A 20,048-nucleotide genomic window follows, 5' to 3' on the forward strand; every position below is an offset into this window, starting at 1 on the left:
ACAGAGCAGGCCCTCCATGCTTGCTGTCAGAGACTGTACAGCTCTCATACCTCTGAGTTAAGCAGAATCAATTCAAATTAAATGTAGGTTTCGAGAAAGACTAGGGAATCATAAAGCACAGTGCATAAACCTGTTTTCACAGTCATAAATAAAGCAATCAACGACCAGTTATTTGAATATTTAGAAGACAGTAAACAAAGGAGCTTATCTGTGGAAAGGAATTCTATTGTTACAAAGACTACAAGCTAATTTCCAGTTTAAGAGCCTGACTGAAATAAATTAGAGCTCTTCAGCATGTGCTAACATTTTTCTCTCTGAAAGCTTAAATGAATCTTGATTTATCTGATTGACAGAAAAGTAGAACAGATTCACTAAGGAAGACAGACAGTTTAGCTGTGCTAGACTGTCTCAAAATTTATGCCAAAGTGTAGAAGAGCCATTAATCTGGAAGTTAGCCTCTTGTTAATCTATATTCCTTTCCTTTCTTCTAGTCTGACCTTTTCAACAATTTTTTTTTTTTTAACAAAAATGGATGTGGCCTAAAACCTTGTCATATCTCCAATTTAGAACTGCCTCCTGAAGAGAGAGCCCAGAATGTCACTCGGCTCCTTCGAAAACAGGCTGAAGAGGTCAACACTGAATGGGACAAACTGAACCTGCACTCAGCTGATTGGCAGAGAAAAATAGATGAGGCGCTTGAAAGATTGCAGGAGCTTCAGGAAGCTGCAGATGATCTGGACCTCAAGTTGCATCAAGCTGAGGTGATCAAGGGATCCTGGCAGCCAGTGGGGGATCTCCTCATTGACTCTCTCCAAGATCACCTTGAAAAAGTCAAGGTACTGTATTTTACTTTGAGAGACCCCCCAACAAGTGCTCATTTAAATTTACAAGGTCTTTTCATCCCACAACGTTAAGTTATAGGACCTATAAGCCTTAGAACACAGCCCATTTTATTTCTCTTGTTTGAAGTCTTTGACACAGGATTTCCTCCAAAAAAAGTCAGTGGTGTAATCATTTGTCTATCTTCAGTAATATAAAATGAAATATTAAGGAGTCTCATTAGTGTGGTAGGTAGCACCCCAGGCTCATAAGATTAAGTATTAAAAAGTTACAAGGTCAAAAGTAATTTCGATTTTTGCCATTAGGAAATTAATTTGTCATGAAGTAGATGGGTTTGTGGGGGGGTTGCTTGAGTATTTTTTATGGATTTTTTTTGGTGTGTGTGTGTGTGTGTGTGTGTGTGTGTGTGTGTGTGTGTGTGTGTTATATTATTTAGTACCAGAACAGAGTAAAAATAACATTTGCCAAGACCAGAAGACCCAGTTTGGGACTTTTTCCTTAGTAATCTGGCAGCTAATCTGAAACAAACAAACTTGTTCTCCAGTCCTTTTGCTTTCTAATTCTAAAATAGTAGTAAATTTAAGTTCTGCCTTCCAGCCTTCTCCATTTTTATTTTGACATACCATTGCTTATTTTCGCTCAAAATGTTTTTTTCCTACTATTCCCCTTTTTTTCAACCAGTGTCTTTTTAAAATCTCTATTTTTTTTATCTTCTATAGATGGGCCAGCCAGTGTGTGTGTGGCATATTATGAACACTGCCTTTTAAATATTGAGTGAGTGAATGGATAATTCCCTTACTGATTCTTCTGTATCATACAGACTCTTTGCATTTCAACTTAAAATTCTTTAAGGATATAATGAAGTCCAGTTATTAAATAGGTTAGCTGTCTCTCTTCTTCCTAAGCCTGCCTGTCCTACTCAATTTTAACAACTCACATGCAGATAATCCTGTATACTAATTCCATGCTATCCAAATTGGTCCTATTTTCTTATAACTGCCTGCCATATGTTTTTCCATCTGTCTGAATCATCAAACTTTGCATGTCTGATCAACTCTTACTGAACCTTTAAGGCCCAATGTACATATCACCTATTTTTGTAGTCTTCCAGAAATATCTACCACTCCCCCCAACTCCCACTAAAGGAGTTCACTTTATTGACACCAAATTTGAAACTTGAAAGCTTTAGCACTGGTAGTTTAGCCTACCAAATTAAATTTATTAACTAAATTATTTTTTAAGGACAAGCATCTTTAAAACCACTATTTTATGTTGTTTTGAACTTAGCAACAATTCCCAAATAATCGCCAGGTCAAAACACCCTTTTCCATTGTAGTGGGTAGCCATTCCAGCTTTGATCTGGAAGTTCCAACCCCCATTGAGGCTTTGGTAACTATCACGCCTACAAGGCGGGGCCAAGGGAGGGCCCTGAGGACCAGAGATCCTGATGCGCCACCTTCTCTTGGTTCCTGGACCCTGGACGCTAGAGGTAGACCAAACAGAGTTCTCCAGAGAACACCGCCAGGACTGCACTATGTCTTCCCCAGACCTTGTAGCCTGTCTCTTCATTTGTGAGTTACCCCACAAAATAAACCTCCCTTTTAACTACGTGGAGTGACCTGAATAATTTCACCAATATCTGGCGCTCACATGGGGCAAATTTCAAATTTCACCAATATTCCATTCTCCATTTTTCCTTTCTCCATTTTAAAACTTCATTAGGGTTTTAAAAGTTGTCATTTGTGTCACTACAAAGTACATGCTTCTGTTGGATTTATGGTTGTATCACTTTATTAGCTAATGTGGTCTTTGGATTTGGAAAATGGATAAAATGGAACCACTAAGTCCCTGGACCTTGTGGAAATGATAGCTGTTCTTCTTCATGGTGATAAATATTATAAATCAAGACAAAATAATGTCATGTTCATATTGGCTATTTGACTCACTAAGAAATCCTAGCGTCACAAATAAAGCTCCACAGGAATAACTACCAGAATAAAAGTTACATTTCAAATGTCTTTCTACTTCCAAAATCCATAATTATTTTGCTTACCAAGCATTTTAAGGATACAGTTAGGATTATTCATCTTACAGGAATAACATCAATGCTTATTTTGCTACATGGGTATTTTACTTTCTTGTAATGGGGAACACAAATAACTGAATCACTGAGTGATATACATAGATATGCAGAAAACACATACAAAGCCTTTCAGAAAGCAGTATAGTTGGAGAGAGAGTTTAAACTAATGTTTCCCATGTGCTGAGCTGCATCCTCAGCCTTTTCAGTAAGATAAAGTAAGAAAGGGGGGAAAGAAGATAAAGAGGAAGATAAATACATAGAGAAATTGATAGCTTGGTTGGTTGAATGATTTAGAGACAGAGTCTCACTAAATTTATCTAGGATGCCCTTGAACTCTGGAGCTTAAGTGATTCTCCTGCTTCCGTTTGAAGTAGCTGAGACAAGTAGAGTACGTTTTGAAGTCAAACTCTGTGAACAACCCTAAAGTGAAAATATTTGGGGGTCATTGGTGTTTTCTTGTTCTAATCAACCATTGTTTCTCCACAGAGAAGAAGGTACATCATTCTTGAACTGTGCCTTTGTTTGATTTCAATCTTCCTCTCCTTTTCTTTCATGCTGGAAATTGAACCCGGGCTCTAATACATGACACTGATACACACTCAGCTATAACGTTAAACATACTGTTGCATCTACCCCAAATTAATCTCCCAGGCTTTCATCTTGAAATTTGTAAATTTGTCATATCAATTTGTTTATACAATGCTTTTGATTATATGGACTTCTAAACTCTTACTGGGAAAGTCAAAGGAAGAGGTTCTCAGAGTTTTCCTATAAAGCACTTTTAATGTGATAGTTTGGTTATACTTTCTTGACATTTTAACTGAGTCTGATTTCATGGTATGTGAACTGGACTAGGAAGTGTATTGAAGCCATTATACCATTGGTATTTATGTTCAACATTCACATCAAAATCTTAAAGAGGAAACTAGAAATTGAATCTTCTTAGCCCTTCCAGACTGAATGCTTGTGGCTTCCTTTCTTTAGGCAATTTGTCAAAGAAATTATATCCCAGAATTTTATATTGAGAAAACAAAGTGTATTTCTACTGAACAGATAATGTTAGCTGTGGTGGAGTATATTAGAATTTCCTTTTCACTTTGGTAAGCAGAAAGCTTGCAACCATCTTCATGTAACCCTATATTCCTTTACTGTTATTTGCTTCTTAACCATGGTCCTAATTTTTTGTTTATGTTACATTTGTCATCAACTTGACAGAATGTTAAATCTTTTTTTTATGGGGGAGCTTTAAAAATTATAATGCTTTTTGCAGAGTTAGAGGATGCATGGGTAGAGTGAATTCTTACAAACAAGACCATCTTAAGAATGACTGAAAATATATAAATTCTCTAAGTGTCAAATACTATCATTTTAAATGTGTGTGTGTGTGTGTGTGTGTGTGTGTGTGTGTGTGTGTGTGTGTGTGTGTGTTGACTCATGCTTGCTTATATTGATGCCAGAGGTTGATTTTAGGATATCATCTCAACCACTTCTCTATATTGATTTTTGTGGGTGTTTTGTTTTGTTTTCTATAGTCATTTCTTCTCTTGTTTTGAGACAGAATATTTCAGTGAATCTGAAGCTCATCTATAGCCAGCTATTACCGAGAATCTACCTGACTCCATCCCACAGGGTTACAGGCAGGCATTGCTACACCCAGCTTTTATGTGGATGTTAAGTACCCAAATGTGCACCAGAAACTTTGTATACAGTTATCTTAATGAAAGAAAGTTTTACTGCCTAGAATATGGTGGAAAATTTTACTAATAGGCTGCTCAGTTCTATGTACTGCAAGCAAATGAATTGCTTTAGAGAGGCTTTTGTTGTTCTTGTTATGGTAAAAATCCTGTGTATTAAGCATTTGATCAAGAAGAAAAATAAATGGAAAATAGAATCCTTCATAAAACTAGATTAGATGTGGAACCAATGCTTCTTACATAGAATACACAGGCTTTATCTAGTTTTCAATGCACATAGTTGTATTGTTTAAAAGCACATGATGTGGCTGTCAATATCTAAAAGATATACAGTAGTACAAGCTTTAAAATAAAATAAAAAATACTTTAAAAGGGTAGTAATGGAAAGGTTGTTGTTGGCTTTATTTGAGCTTAGAAAGAAAAGTACAAATTACTCATCTTAAAAATGCCTACCAAATTATTTGTTCAATGTGAAATTAATTGTAAGTTAGTGTTGCTAGGAGAGCGTATTACTTGTTCCCATGTAGTCCCTTTCATTTCCTGCTTTGTTTATAAAAGCTAAAAGCAAATTACTTAGGACACAATGTCAAATGCTTTTCTTTACCCAAAGCATCTGAGTTTAGATAGCACTGTGTATGTATGTTTTTAAAGTCTCTATCTCGGCTTGGGCAAATAGAACCTTCGTTTACCATGCTATTCCCATCCTGCCTTTGAAACTTCTGAAAAGGCTGAGCAGAGTAATTGTTTCAGACATCTGTTTAGCATACTTTGAAGTCCATATAAGTTCTTTTTCAGTTTCATTTGAACCCCAGCTGTCTTCACCAAAGTCTATAATCAATCTGAATTAAGTTGTCCTACTTCTCCTAATAAGTCTCTTATTAAGTTCTGCATCAACCTCTTAGGGAGACTTTAAAGCTAATTCATGTAGAATTGCCATTTTCTACTAATTCATTTGTCAGCTCTCCAAATTGCAGCAGAAACAATTGCAAAGACTATTAATTTGGCTCTTCATAAACAACTTATGTAAGTGTAGTATACATTAGAACTAAGCAAACAATTTAAAACAGTGGGTAGGAGAAAATGATTTAATAACATTCAACACACTTTCTTCTTTGATTGTTTTGTGGTGCCTTTGACATCAAAAGCACAAAGACATTGATTTAATAAGAGAAACGTTCTTCTGCTTTTACTTTCATAAAGAAATAATTACTGAGTGAGCCTTGCTTAACGAGAGGAAAGGGTTTTACAACAGTTGGAAAAGGAACATGTTCTTTTCTTATTGAATTTATTTTAATTTGGACTTCTTTGTGTTTTTTGATGGACTGTGATAAAAGAAGGAGCCAGAATTGGTTTCCATTCTTACTGCATTAAATCAAAGTTGTACAGCTACTTTTCTGGTCATGGGACATTTAAGAGAACATGGATTATCAAAATGTTCTGCTAATAGGCTCATCTGACATTATTCTGCTGAAGACATGTTTAATTTAATAATAAAAATTTCTCCAAAGAATATCATCTTTCATATTATTTGGAAACAAGCATATCAAAATCTGATCCTTTAATATGCCAATCCTGTTTACAGAGGATTTGTTCCAGAAGCTTTGTTTGTGGCTGATAATAATTACAAATTCTATTCCTCAAGTGTCTTAGATAATAAAATATTCAGAAGTACTTAACTAATACATTCAGTATTAGAGGATCTAAAATATAATTCATTCTCAACATTTATACAGTGGTTAAAACCTATACCCAGAGAAGACTTATCTCATTAGAGAGTATGACTAATTTGTTTCCAAAGTAAAATTATAGTGAAGATTGTATTAGTGGCATCTCAGTGTCCCTGAAAACATTATTTAGCATCAAGTTAAAGGAACAAGAATTTTTATTAGCTTGTCCATATATGTGCATGTCATGTACTATATACTAGAAATAATTATAAAATGTTATTTATTTAACTGAAATTCATAATTCCACAGAAAGTGGAATCACCCAATCACTGTCTATTTCTAATTCTCTTTGACATCTACCAAAATAGTAACATGTTTTATGTTACAATAATGCTACTTTATGATCATAAATCAAACAAGAAATGATTAAAAAACAGAGAACCCAAGGAGTGGAACTTTGTTATCTTCTTTTCATATTCCATAGCAACAATTTTCAAATTTTAGCATTGATGCAAATATTAGGCCTATACAACCTTCTGTTAACTAAGTTACTCATACTACTGAATCATTTGTTTCTGGTGAGCCTGTTTCATGGGTATTAATAGATTAATTATTAATAATAATTAATTTATGGGTATTAATTATGTACCTATAAACTAATACATCTGTCTGGTTTCAGTGTAGCCTAAAAAAAGACAATATTTTTCTTTCATAATAAGATATTTTCATTTACAATAAGTTTTGCTATTAAAGACATTTTCCAAAAACACTACTTTTAAAACTTTTGTACTTCAATTCTCTCAACATGAGAAGGCAAAGCCTGATAGTTCCTTCTTCCACCTACTTCCTTCCTTTTGCTCTGGTCATGAAGTGTCTTTTATGGTTCCTGTCTTATTTTTCAAAGTTCATGTCAGTTTCAAGGTGTTCACTTAGGAAGTATTTTATCATTTTTTATAATGTGAAGATGCTATTTTCCCCAAATCTTAAGGATTTGAAGGCATAATTTCCAATGAAATGAAAGATCCCCTTATATTTGGAGAGTTTGTTGTTTTTTTTCCATCAGTTTCATTCACTTACTGCATATTCACCATGAGTAGACTGTTATTGCCACTTCATATTCATCTTTTACACTTTCATCTGTTCATTGTCGTGCAAAATGTCCATGTCTCTTTGTAATTTTGAATACATAGTCTTTGGGGCTTTTATTAACGTTCACTTGATAACTTAAACTTCTGTTAAGTGAAGTTCCCTGAAAGCATACCCTGAAAAATGAAGTCCAGGTGCACACAATGCATAGAGGGGCTGCTTTCTGGTGAAGCCTATGTGGGGGTGGAGGGACGCAAAACCAAAGACATAGAAAATTCCACTCAAGTGTGAAATCTCAAACAGCACCCAACTCTGTGTCCTATCTCTGGAACTAAACGCCACAGCAGAACTGCTTTTCCATACCCCACCCCATTAATGACTGTACCAGTGATGAGCTGTTAAAAATGTATCCAACTAGCTCTGAGGGTACAAAACATTGCTTGTGCCCGTTTTCATAGCGTCATTCTACTTGTGGTGATTTTCAGCTAACAATGTGTGACAGTGAGTGCAAAATTAGGAGGAGATGCACACAGGTGATGCATAGGCTCTGTTTCAACATACAGTTAACGATGGTCAACCGTGAGGAAGTAGACTGCTTCTTAAATCAGGAACGTGGGGTTATTTTCTGCCATATGGAGCTACCACTTACAGCTGTCCCTGCCTTTGAGAAGGCAGGCACCAATGAGACATTAGTAGTCAACCATCAGAGCACCGTTGGGTTGCCCAGGCCAGATCAAGTGTGCAGGTAAAGTGGTCAGTGTCCTAGTAATGTGCTCAGCCTCTGTCTCTCAATGTGACTTCCTCAATCATTTTTTTTGATTGTGCAAAAATTCTTTCCAAGTAGTGAAAATTTCCCTTTTATGGAACTATCACCCTCTCTCTACTCCATCTTCAGCTAACTATCTGAATTTAGTAGTAGAATGTAAGAATTAATAACAATGTCTAATAATGTGAAAATTATTTGAAAGAAAATGACTTCAAAATGAATTTGATTTTATAGTTATAGAATTTATAAATATCTAGGGAGTCACATTGTCTAAATGTAGTCATTAAGAATGCCATGGGTATAGGGGTTGGGGATTTAGCTCAGTGGTAGAGCGCTTGCCTAGCAGGCGCAAGGCCCTGGATTCGGTCCTCAGCTCTGAAAAATAAAAATTAAAAAAAAAAGTGACAGTTGATTGGATTGATCTGTTTGGGAGGCATCCAGGCAGTGGGACCGGGTCCTGTGCTCATTGCATGAGTTGGCTGTTTGAAACCTGAGGCCTATGCAGGGTCGCTTGGCTCGGCCTGGGAGGAGGGGACTGGACCTGCCTGGACTGAGTCTACCAGGTTGATCTCAGTCCGCAGGGGAGGCTTTGCCCTGGAGGAGGTGGGAATGGGGGGTGGGCTGGGGGGAAGGTGAGGGGGGCAAGAGGAGGGAGAACAAGGGAATCGGTGACTGATATGCAGAACTGAACTGTATTGCAAAATAAAAAATAATAATAATAATAAAAAAATGGCATGGATATTCTGAAGCAGTGGCTCTCACTATTGTAGCATGCACTAGAATCTCTTTGGTAACCTAGATGAGGTGATATGCTTCTCTACAGTTTCTGACTCCAGAGGTCTACAGAAGGCTTTCAATCACCCTTTCTAAACATTTTTCAGCTTATTCTGATACTCTAATCTAGACAAATACTTGGAGAACCACTTTTTAATAACAAAATTACACTACACTTACTTGTAGTGATTTTTTAAGCTAAAATACGTACCTTTTTTATTTTTATTCTATTATGTATAGTACAAATAGAAATGTTTCTTCAACTTTCAAAAATATTTCTAAAATAATTTCTTTTGTATTTCTTATAATAAGAAAGGTACAGAAATAGTGTGCTGGTGTTTTTTGTTTTTGTTTTTGTTTGTTTGTTTGTTTGTTTGTTTGTTTGTTTGTTTGAGACAGGGTTTCTCTGTGTAACAGCCCTGGCTGTCCTGGAACTAGCTCTGTAGACCAGGCTGGCCTCAAACTCAAAAAGACCTGCCTGTCTCTGCCTCCCGAGTGCTAGAATTAAAGGCATGAGCCACCACAGTCAGACAAAAATATTTTCTTACATAAAAACAATTTTTATTGAACAATTTCTAACAATATTGTTTATGGCCATAAGTAATGTCATTTGTTATTTCTCTTATTTATCATTGTCTACAACATTGTATTTAAAAATCAGTACAGACACATGCCCTGTTGCAATAATTGATATAGTATGAGTGGGAATAGTCATTTCACTCAGGAACCTTGAAATGAATGATGATCTGTGCATCTCTCAATCTCTCTTTTTAAAGGCAGTCACAGTTATTTATGCCAACTTTCCTATTGGTATTTTAATGACATCAGTAAAAATAATTTTATGGTTACTTCGGATGACCTATGATGTAACTAATGTATTTAGTATTAACCCATTGAAGTTAAAATATACAGTCCCTTTTTTATTTTTATAACTTATTAACACATTGTCAATGACAACAATATATTCCCTACATCATTTCCTGCCAAACATACTGACTAAAAGCAATTGTGTTACAGTTTCAGAAATCTAGGACATTCAGAGCATTTTGACACTATTCAACAGTTTCTAAATAAATCCTGCATGCTATATATGGATAGCTGATAGCTTCCTCAGGAGTTCTTATACATGATAACTTACCTTTTTAAATTGCTGAGGCACTATATTCAGGAGGAAGGGTATGTGTTTATATGTAAAAATAAAGATGGCATGGGGAGAAAATGAGAGAGCCACTGAGAGGGCTAAGAAGGAATCTGAACTGCAGTGATTGACAAAGAAGGATTTTTTTTTCTCCAAAAGCAGTACAACAGCATTATATTAGTACCTGTAACAAAGGTAGGGGTGACAGTATAGGTGAGTGGTTTATGGGATAAATATGATTTTTAAAAGTCTTAAAATTTGTTTTAAGATTAAGTGAGAAATATTAAAAACAAACTTCTCTGTTATGCTCACATCGTAAAGGTCAATAACTGAGTTAGTCGAATTATCCAGAGTAAAATACTAAAAAACATTGATTTTTCAATTGTTTTTTTTTAAATTGATCCACATATTGTTGTTAGGCTTTTTGTTTGTAAACTTTAGTATTTATTAAGTTTCCACAGTGTGTTCAGCTCCAAACTGTCAAATTCTCTTCATCAGAATGATGCTGAGACATTGAACAGTTACATTTCTATTTTCTTTTATGTAATTGATTTTCATGGAGAATATATTTTTTGTTGCGTTTATAGCCTTCCATTCCTGTTTAAGACATGATTGTTTCTATAATTTTTGTTCTCTACAATTCTGTATCATTATAGACTCAGTAAACTCATTTATAATTTTCCCTATCAAAAATTCAAATTTTATTGTGACATGAGCAAATTAGTGAATAGACGGGATTTAATTTATAGACAATATATAACAAAGTAATTGAATTGAAATAAAAATAAATAAAGGTAACTAGCCATATGCTGGTGTGGTTTTCGGAACCAATGTCAAACTACCTCTGTTTCCTTTTATCTGTTTTCCTATCTTAAAGCACTGTGACCTAATTTGGAATTATACATTGCTGTGAAACTAAAACACATTAAGCATTATTACATAATTCCCATTCAGTTGCCTTGATATTTAAGTCTTTTATCTTTCTGTAGCCAAGTGGGCTACTTGAAATGGCATTTTGCCTGCCTCTCCTGAAACTACCAGTTGGCTGTTGATACCCAGGTTATTTCTAGCAAGAGAAGGAATTATTATATACCTACAAACTCAAAACACTAGAATTATCATAAAAGGTATCTGGTGTTTTATACTCATCCAAAACACTATATAAATTAAAAGAATGTGGACCAAATTGTATGATTTCCTGTTCCCTAGACAAAGAACTCCAGATGACTGCTGGGAGGAGGAGAGTTAGCCTCTCTCAGGGATGAGTACCCTTATTGGTTGTCCAATGCAGAGTGTTAAGCTCAGAAATCATATACACATAAAACACAAAACTGACTGAGAACGTTCTATTTGTATATATTTATACATACACATACATACATACATACACAACAATAATAATCATCAAAGATAAAAGATGTTATTAACTTGATAGTGGGAGAATATGAAAAGGATTCAAAAGAGGGTCGCTGGTAAGAGCTGGATGGAGGAAACAATGTGATATAATTCTATTTCAATTAAAAATCCTTTTAAACGTGGGCTAAACAAGTCAGCAGAAGATCCCTTGTTCTTGTTAGCTTACAGACCTTTGGAATGTACTTGACATTTTGTCATAAAGGTTATATCTGAATATATTCAATATACACTTAACACTTAGACATATTTGTGTAATGAGTAATTGATTTATCATTTGCATCCATTTAACTGGGCATTATCATAATAGCAATTGTCATAACACACTATAGCAAGATCTGAATTTTCATGTTGCCTTCAATTGGGATCAGAAAAATCAAAGTATTATCTTGTAAGTGGAGGTCTTCAAGTACATGTTGAAAATGAAGAAAAGCTGGGTGAACTCTCAATTCAACATACAAGTATGTTCACCAAGGCAGAAAAAACAGCTGGGGGTAAATCTGTAGTGCTATAACATTGCTCAGATGTAAATGCTTAAAACTTTCTTTGCAGCCTCAGAATATAATGAAGTAATAATGAACCATTATTAAACAAGTTTACTGATTTAACTTTTAAACATGCAGTTGTGTGTGTCTGAATGAGGAAAATTCATTTTATGCTCATTTCATTTGACTTGAAGCAGTTGCCTATCTTGCTTTATTGTTTCATTTGTAGGAGATAAAGCCATTTTGGAAAGTCTCAAAACACTAATTAAATATAGAAGCTACAATAAACTTAAAGTAAAAGTGAATATTGAAGAACATTTTGCAATTCTTTTCATCCATTTTTCCATATACTATTTAATTTCACTTCTTAGAAAATTGACATTCATCTTCAGTTCATTTCTACTTTAGCATTTCTAAGTTGATAATATATTGAATGGAAAATCAAATTCACCAAAACTATCGGATTTGTTTCAATAGTGAGTGCCTTCCACATCAAACTAAAATTAAATGAAGATTCCCATTATAAAGCAAAGTAGGTGTAATATATTGTGCAAGTAACTCAGAACCTTAGATTCCTCTACTAATCATTATTCATACATGCAGAGGTAGCTTTTTCCTAATTTGTTTTAATGAGATAAAGCATTTCTTTGCACTGATTATATATACATATGCATTACTTCACTTTTATGTATTTTCTTGGCAAAATAATGTTACATCTTATAGCTATGCATACATTAAGCTTGCTATTTGTTTCTTTATACACTTACATAACAGTAGTTATTGTTTATATGAGAAAATAGACATAACAGTTAAGCTATATAATCACAAAGACTTGTGTGCAGCACTATCCCCCAGTAACTGGAACATTCCTGGAATACAACACATATTCCAGTCTACATTCAGAATAAATGAATATATAAGCAAATATGCATGAAATCACAGACGAATATTCTCTTGAAATTTCCTAAAACCCTTGAAGACTTGTTTATGGATAATTTGTTTCCAGTTGCTACCATCCTGTTTCTGCCCTTTGCTACTTTTTGCTTATCTATATGAACAATGCATTGCCACCACTCCTCCTCTTTAAAATGTTCATGAGCTACAGTGATCTCCATGACATTCTGTAGATGAACATGCTCTCTTCAGAGGATCATGACTTTTCTGTTATTTCCTCTCTCTGAATAAATTTAGTCATCTTATTTACTCAGGAGTCCTTGCCTAACATGCCTCGGCATCCTTCTTTGCACTTTCAGAACCCTATAACACAACTTCTCCTAGCATGAATTGTATATTTTTTAAAGTTTATTTTACGTTTATGAGTGTTTTGCCTGCATGTGTGTCTGCAGCATGTGCATACCTGGTACCCAGGGAGGCCATGAAAAGACATCAGATCCTCCGGAACTGCAGTTGCAGATGGTTAAGAGCCACTGTGTGGGTACTAGAAACCAAACCCAGGCCCTTAACCCTGATCTTAACTGCAAGTGATCTTAACTGCTAGTCCATTTCTCTACCCCATACAATGTTTTATAATATACCACCAAATTTTCTGCTTTCTCTGCTAATGACTATGAGGCTGCTGAGAATCCAGGTGCATAGATAGTATATACATAGTACATATGTGTATAGTACACAGATGAATCATGAGTTTTTTTCAACCAAATTAGTGATTACACTGGACTATAGGAGTTACAGAAGACATGACATTCATTTCCTTTTGCAAAAAGTTTCATTGTCTACTTTTCAAAGGCAAGTTTAACAAAGACTAATTATAATCATACTCTAAAAAAATGTGCAAAATTCATCTTTTACCACAACTCTTCACTTCATAATTCAAGTTACAATCAATTATTTATTCTTCCTCAAACGTGTACTGTGATTCCCTACCTATTGTTTAAACTCTCTATATACATCTATCCTTCTTCTATATGTCCTTTGTCTTCCTGTGTCAGTTTCATATACTACATTCCAATGTCTAGTTCAAGAAGACCTTACTTTGCATAGTAGAAGAGTGAGGAAAGACAGGTTATCCTGGAATAATGTGAGGAGTCACCTCCAAAGAGGGATCTTCCTAAGATAGGATTTTAGCCTGTGGCTATGCAAAGAATATACTTACTATCTTCTACTTCATATAGTATCCCCGACCTTATCCACACTGGGTCTTGTGTGACTTTCTATTTCTGTTATTTACATCAAAGCAGGAAGCATGGCAGCCAGCAGGTAGACATTATGCTAGAGAGGTAACTGGGAATTCTACATCTGGATCCACAGGCAGCAGGAAGAGACAGTGAGCTGCTAGTCCTGGCTTGCATTTCTGAAGTTTAAAAGTCTGCCCCAAGTGTCATACTACCTCCAACAAGGCCACACCTACTCCATCAAGGCCACACCTCCTAATAGTCCTACTCCCTATGAGCCTATGGGGAGCATTTTTATTCAAACCATCACACAATTCTACATAGTGACCCTGGCTCATAGTATTCTACTTTTTTTAGTCTTTGGTGTAGTCTTATTAAAGTACCCTCCAAACCAGGTATGGTCATACAGACCTTCAATCCCAGCATGGGGAAGCTAAGACAGGAGGATTAACAAAAATTCAAGGTCAGTGTGGACTATGTAATAATAAGCTCCAGGCCAGGATGGGCTAAAACTGTCTCAAAACAAACAAAAAAAGATATTTTAGAAGATGTACCAGGTTGTCTCAGCAACATGTTCCTTAAATAGGTCACTTACTTGTTTTTCCCTTTGTTTAATTTTATGAAGTTATTCCTAGTCAATACCAAAATGAAGCTTTTTATCTTTGCTAGAGAAGTAGCAATTTTTTGGAAAATGGCCACTAAACATGTTTCCAACATAAAGTCAACTGGTAGACATAAAAAAAGGAGAAAAAAAAAAACAAATAGGGATATCAAAGCAAATGATAAGGTTTCTTGTAAGATTTATGCAGCAATTTGACAATAACTGTGGGTCTATAGGATTAGTAATTAAGCAAATTCTCTGAAGATTTGTTTCTTTTTTGTTTCAGGATAGGGTTCAGAACCTAGAGCCTTGCACGATCTCTACTTCTACATAAATCCACTTATTATCTACTATACAAATATTGAGGATTTTCATATACCAGTTCCAGAAATATCCTGTTGGAAAACATGTATAGAGTTGCCTTCCCTTACTAAGCTTTTGAATCTTGGAAAATAATCACTAGTGAATAAACAAATACTTACTTGGAGCAAGCAAATACTTACTTGGAAATTTGAGTGGAGAAAGTGAGAAAAATCGGGACACTTACTCTAGGTTGAACAACCAGGAATGATCTTGCTGTGGTTGTAATATTTAGGTAGAGGAAATGCATGGGAGCCAGCTAGAGAGCAAAAATATTCAATTCAAAGCAGGGGGAGCCATGCACCTGAGGACACTGCATCAAGAATAAGCTTGGTGAGATTTCAGAGCTTAGCATCTTTTAAGTTCCTGTTAAAACAGAAATGTCAGATTCTCAGGCTCATCTCAGACTACTGAATAAAAACCACTGAGTGATACCCAGTAGACTGTGTTAACAACCCCTCATCATGGTGGTGTGCTGAATTAATTGAGAATCAGTGTGATAAACTGATATTTTGAGCTGTATAGAGGAGGGAAGGAACAAGGCTGTATGTATCTCTACTCAACCACAGTAGCAGAAAGAAATAGTATGTGGATCATGAAATGTTTGCAAGTTTGAAAAGCTTACTAAAGAACAATGTGTAGCTCAGTGGTGGAGGCCCGGCCTAGCAAGCATTATACTCTGGGTTCCCTTCTCAGCCCTCAAAATAAGAAAAGAGCTTGTTAAAAACCAAGCTAGCATCTGACTAAAGTAACTTCTGAGTGTGAAGATGAATGTCCTTGTGGTTTATATTTTTAATTTATTCATTGTAAATTTCATACATGTGAGGAATAAGAGATGCTTTATCAGTTAAGGGAGCTTGCTGCTCTTCCAGAGGACCCAAGTTCAACTCATATCACTTTGCCCAGGACATCTGCCATCTTTCTCGCCTCTGAGGATACCTACATACACACACACACACACACACACACACACACACACACACACACACACAAATAAATTTAAAATTAGAAAATAAATCTTTTTCAAATCAAAACATAAAACAATTTCATACATCAATGTATATTTCATATGTCTATTCAATGTATATTGATCATATCCACCCCCAGTCTTCCTTCTGACTCCTCTGAGTTTCCCTACCCCAACACATCTTTCCAACTTAGTGCCTTTATTTCTTATAACCAACTGAATTGATTAATGCTGTCTGTATGCACGTGGATGCGGAACTATCTATTGTGGCATGAACCATGTACTAGTGACCACAACCCTAATGAAATGACTCTTTTGCTTCCCTGAACAAACATCAACTACCAATAGTAGTTGATTGATCTTGCTGGTTGATCTTTTTAATGGTTTATGGATTATTGCTTACTTTAAATACGTTAATAAATTTTATTAACTTCCATTTGCTTTATGTGTTGTCACATATAATTAAAATTTCTCAGAGAGAAAATACTGACTTCCCCCGCCCCGTTTCCTTAGCAGCCTAGAACATGCCCTGCTTAAATGATTTGTTTATATTCATTAGAAACCCTTTTATTTTAATTGTGAATATTTTGCAATTAGCTTCTGTAAAACAGTCATGAACTACCTTTTTATTACTTTTAATTGTGTCATTAGAAAGCTGTAGAATGCTTAAAATGGCTTTGTTTGTTTAGGTTGTTTGTTTGTTTGCTTGCTTTTTATATGAAGGAGAAATAATTAGCAGTCAGACTTTGGACTACGGAATTAAGTTTCCAAGTAAATTGAAGTAACTAGGATTTTTCAGCTTGCTTAAAAAAAAAAAAAACCTGGGAAATGTAATTCATGTGTGTATATACAAGGGTGTGAGGGTGAAGCCACCTGTCTTTCCACATGTGAAAACCAGAGGTCAGCATTAGTGAATTTCTTCAATCTTTTGAGAGAGGGTTACTCAGTGAACTTGAAGCTTATTGTTTCTAATAGGCTGCCTGGCTGCAGCAAGCTCCCAGGATTTTCCTGTCTCTGCCTCCTCAATGCTCGGGTTACAGATGGACACTATTACATCAGGCCTTTCTTTTTCTTATTTTTTATTATTAAGAAATTTTCTATTCATTTTACATACCAACCACAGTTCCCCCTCTCCTCCCTCCTCCCGCCCCAGCCTTTCCCCCCCATCCCACCCCCCATTTCCTCTTCCTCCAAAAGGGTAAGGTCTCCCATGGGGAGTCAGCAGAGCCTGGTACATTCAGTTGAGGCGGGTCCAAGCTCCTAACCCTGCACCAAGGCTGTGCGAGGTGTCCCAATATAGGCACTGGGTTCCAAAAAGCCCACTCAAGCACTAGGGACAAATCCCAATCTCACTGCCAGGGGGCCCCCTAAACAGCTTAAGCTAAACAACTGGCCCTCTGCATATATACCATGCTTTCTTACATGAGTGCTGAGGATTCGAATCCTGGTACTCATGCTTGCAGAACAAGCATTTTCCCACTGAGCCATACCCCCAGTCCCAGGTTTCCCAGGTTTTAACTTTAAAAAAAGCTCAAGTTGAAAAATCCTAGTTACATCATCACAACCATGAAAGGATCCAGCACTCTTTTCTGGCCTTCATGGGCATCAGCATACACACACAGACAAACACACAGACACAAAAATAAACCTTTTTTTCTAGGGTTTCTCTTTACAACCTGGGATTCATTGCATAGTCCATTTCTATTATTCTAATGTCACAAATTTGGAATCATGCTGAGTCTGAGAAGAACAATTAAAATAGAATTACTAATAATTGCTTGGGAAATAAGAACATGAAACTTTCTTCATGCCCACAAACTTTACATTTATTTTCTATTTTTTTTAATTTAACCTTCCCTAAGTTGTCCTGATTATGCTACATCTAGGTCATTAATTTTGATTCTGTTTTATCATTTATGTACTTATTCAGTTTGCTTGTCAAAAGTTATCATGCCCAACTATAAAAGTTTACAGTGGTCCTGAAAACTGAATGCAAGAGAGACAATGAAACCACATAACATTTTGCCTTCAGGCTACCACAATAAAACATGATACTGCGATGGAATGCAATTGTAATTCTATTTTTTAATACATGCTTCTTTGGCATAATTTATTGTCAAGAATGTGTCTACCAGAGACAAATGTGATACTAAAGACAAAGGATTGTGTTCATGTAGTGTGCACAATAGCTTATCTTTCATAGTTCCATGCTGTCCTTCAGAATTTAGAAGAAACAAAGTATTCAACACTATGGAAAAGATAATATATCCATTTTTGTTGAAGTCTCATAGTGTTAGAAATGAGAATTCATGTGAAAAAGATATCAGGGTGGGGAGATGGGGAGAAAAAGGTGCCTGAGGTAGTGGAGAATGGGTAATTAGATGAAGTTAGTTGGTATAGTAACTGCTGCCAGTGGTCCAGCGAGATCCCCTGTATTTCTGAATGTTAGATGCTGAAGGCTCAAAAGGTAAACCTTTCCCCCCCCCCAAAAAAAAAAAAACTTCCTCAACCAAAAGAAAGAATTTCTACCCATCTTGTCTCCCCTAAGACCATGAGGGGTAAAATAAAGTAATCCCTTTGTTTATACATGTGCCCTACCGTGGTCTAATTGTACATCAAAGCTTCTAGGGATAAGTTCTCCAAATGGGACCACATTTGCCTTTAGCTTTCTTGTCTTTCTTTCTGTATCTCTCCATATTCTTCTCAGAAGAGCATTAACTCTTTGCTTACCGAAAGTGTGACCTACAACAGTGGGCATCAAAACCTGGGTATATAGCTTGGGCACCACACTAGGTAAGAAACAACCCAAAATAAAAAGCCAAGATGCCAGTGGTGACTGGCCTTCAGGCCTGATGCATTTCTTGAAAGATTTGCCTGCATCTTATCATACATTTCATTGTGGTTGGTCTAACGAAGTTTTAGGGTCTCATTCCACGCAGATGTTTTTGAAATCTCCATAGGTCTGGCAAATCAGGGTTCAATACTTCACTCTCTTGACTTTACTAGTATGATTTGGCCAGCCAGAAATATTGAAGCCACCAAAACAGTTCATCTCTACCTGCCTTCAATTTCTGGGCAGCTGAATGTAATGAGAACTTCCCTGAGTCTTGAATGAGAGTAACAGGTCAATTCAATAAAGATCTGTGTTTACAGAACTCATTTTTTCTCCTCTTCTATAGCCTCCCATAATTAATACAACTTGAAGAATCATGGGACTTCATCTAACACCTCGTGTGTTTCAGCTATATTTTTCAGTCTTGGTTCACAAAAAATTGTTCAGTAAGGTTTTCTTGTAGAGGAAAGAATGCAGTTAGTTGCTCTTTCATTTCTTAAGTAGTATTTGTCATAAAAATGTCTCTGTATACTGTAAATAACGTAAAATGATACTTCTTTATTGTTTGTCTCTACTAATCTTGAATTCCTAGTAAAGCAATACAGGATCCCTACAGGTGACCACGTTGAAATTTCAGAAGGAAGTTTAATGCCTTAAGAGGAGACTGATAGACTTTGAGTAGCACTGCTTGTTCATAAGTAAATGTAGTCTAATTTTTCTTTGGGTCGCCAGCTCGCAAATAATGATACAGAGATAATTAATGATAATGAAAGCTTAGCCTTAGGTTTTTAACTAGCTCTTATAACATAAATTAACCCATTTCTATTAATCTACATTCTGTTACATACCACTGATCCTGCTTCCTCCGTGTCTCCTTGCGTCTTTCCATACTCCTGGATTCCTTCTCCTCCTCTTCCTTTCTCTACCCAGAAATCGCACCTATAACTCCTACCTAGCTATTGGACATTCAGCTTTTTATTAAACCAATCACAGCAATATATCTTCACACAGTGCACACCACAACAAATAAAGATATATACACATATAAAAGCTATTTACATATATAAGCTAGGCACATATATATATATATAATATATGATATATATAAATCACGTATAGAAATATAAATAGAGAGCTTATTGAGCATCCCATTCTTTCCTTTCCCTTCTGGCTTATTTGCACAGCTATTCCTGCTATGGCCTCTCTTAC

General features: G+C 35.8%; 1 protein-coding gene across 8 annotated transcripts in view; it reads left to right on the plus strand.

Annotated features, from left to right (window-relative positions):
- Dmd (dystrophin) overlaps positions 1-20,048 on the plus strand; it is a 2,092,376-nt gene that overhangs the window by 1,731,979 nt on the left and 340,349 nt on the right. For all 8 annotated transcript variants that reach the window (XM_059250112.1, XM_059250109.1, XM_059250111.1 and 5 more), the window contains one exon: positions 568-836. In XM_059250112.1, coding sequence (XP_059106095.1) covers positions 568-836 — 269 coding nt within the window. The remainder of the gene's footprint in view (positions 1-567; positions 837-20,048) is intronic.

This window comes from Peromyscus eremicus, chromosome X, assembly GCF_949786415.1.
Source record: "Peromyscus eremicus chromosome X, PerEre_H2_v1, whole genome shotgun sequence".
NCBI classification, from domain to species: domain Eukaryota; kingdom Metazoa; phylum Chordata; class Mammalia; order Rodentia; family Cricetidae; genus Peromyscus; species Peromyscus eremicus.